The 1,990-nt window shown below is 36.1% G+C and overlaps 1 protein-coding gene across 4 annotated transcripts in view; it reads right to left on the reverse strand.

The window, feature by feature from the left end:
• FBXO25 (F-box protein 25) overlaps positions 1–1,990 on the reverse strand; it is a 90,689-nt gene that overhangs the window by 46,853 nt on the left and 41,846 nt on the right. For all 4 annotated transcript variants that reach the window (XM_008587987.1, XM_008587989.1, XM_008587988.1 and 1 more), the window contains one exon: positions 839–931. In XM_008587987.1, the coding sequence (XP_008586209.1) occupies positions 839–931 (93 nt within the window). The remainder of the gene's footprint in view (positions 1–838; positions 932–1,990) is intronic.

Below are 1,990 nucleotides of genomic sequence, written 5' to 3' on the forward strand. Positions count from 1 at the left end.
AGATCTAAGTTATGTAGGTGCCCTGGCAGATTCTGACTGGAACCAAACCAAACAGATAAAACTACCTGAGCCTTAACGTTATTTAACCTCTCACTTTTTTTGTCCTTCCGATAATACTTTTAAATGCCTAAAAGCCATTAAAACAAAAATCTTTCCACTATCTCCCAGCACCATTAAAAACACAAAATTTAATAGCTTCATAAACCATAACTCATACTTTACCTGTAACAGAATGAAGGTGAACAAACCACATAGTAATTAATCTTCAGACAAATAAAAGCAAACAATAAATATGGCTAAGATCCTTTCTTTTTGAATGTACCCCAAGATAAACATTTCTTCTAAAAATACACCATTAATGCAGTAAGACTTTTGTGGAGCTCTATTTTGTATAAAATTCTTTTTTTTTTCTTGTTTGCTGTTCTTCCTCTATGAAATAAGGTCCATTGTTTGTGAACAACATCAAGTAGAAAATGCATGTGAAATCACAAGGTAAAGCTCCTTTGGAAATGCCTGCCTCCTCTCTTCCTATCACCAATGCTGTGCATAGGCACATAGTACGAGCCCATGAGAGATGCCCCGCAGCATCCTCACAACTGCAGAGCACGGGCAGGTGAGGGCTCAAGTGCTAAAGGTCCAGCAACCTATGACACCAACCTTGGGGAAATCCTTGGATTTTAGTGTTCTCTTCTGGACTTACCCCCTTTTTTTCTGACGCAGCAAACAGGTGCATATTTATGCAGCTGCCCAAAGCATCATAAACATCTTACACTTGTAATCTTCAAAATTCAGTTATTCAAAAGAGTCATCAAAGTAGTTTTTGAAATAAAACACTTACTTTAACCACATAATTGAACCTTCGGATATCCTGAATTGCACTTGAGAAGTCTAATCGATTAAAGGCTTCCCCCAAGGTACAATAGCCATGCCTCTGGAAAAGCAACACAGAACAGTTAAAATTACAAAGTAGGCAATTAGTCTAAATGAACTGACAGTTAACGGTAATTAGGCTCTGTAAAAAATTTTAAAATGTTTGGTAAAGGACATTTCTTTTTATTTTAAAGATTTATTTCAGATTCAGATGACAGTAAAGTAAAATTCTAGCAATGCTAAATTTAAACCATTTATATATAATCAAGATACTATGTATTGACATTTTTTACACCAATGCTAATGTAATGACAAATAAATATTTATTAAATATCTTGCTAGTTTCTTTTGATGGGGACACGTTGGATGGTGAACAAAATTAAGCCTAAGATTATTTTAAAAACCTGGATATATTCTAGGCTATGCAACTAAAAAATACATAAATCATCTATTTAGCTCTATTATCAGGACAGGATTTCTTTGCAGGGGAGGTATGTATGGCCCAGTGTTAGAAGTATGCTTAACCATGAAAGAACAAGGCTTAGAGAGACGCCTGGCAACACTAAGGAGCCTCAGAAAAACTGCGTTTGGGTGAAAAGGGCTGAAGGCATGCAGCTAGATGTAACCACAGGCAGTTTCTAGGCTGGGAGTATGAAGTCCAAGCACTCAAAAAACCAAAACATCAGGTAAGGAGACCCACAGGTCCAAGAGTCAAAGAAAGAAAATGAAACGTGAGTAATTTCTTTCAGTACCGTGACCACTACTATTCTATTTCAGATGTTTTTCTTTAATTATATATCCTATATTTTCTATTGGTTTTTACAGATTTGCACCTTAGGTTTCAGGAGTTATTTTAAACTACAGCCTCCGTATTTGAAATATTTAAAAATATATAAACAGACTTTTATTTAGAGGTGTGGGGACAGATAAATTAGAGGACAAAAACAGAAAACGTGATACATCATTTCTCAGATTTCAAACATGTGATTTGAGATGGTCTCGAGAAAGTAGCTGGAGCAGTAACCCCTTACACTCAAGATAACAGATGCACTACAGAGGCTCATTTGGTTTCGTGCCCAGATCCCAAGAACAGGCCTACTGTGTGCACAAATTGACAATC

Source organism: Galeopterus variegatus, unplaced genomic scaffold, assembly GCF_000696425.1.
Source record: "Galeopterus variegatus unplaced genomic scaffold, G_variegatus-3.0.2 Scaffold4615, whole genome shotgun sequence".
Taxonomy (NCBI): Eukaryota; Metazoa; Chordata; class Mammalia; order Dermoptera; family Cynocephalidae; genus Galeopterus; species Galeopterus variegatus.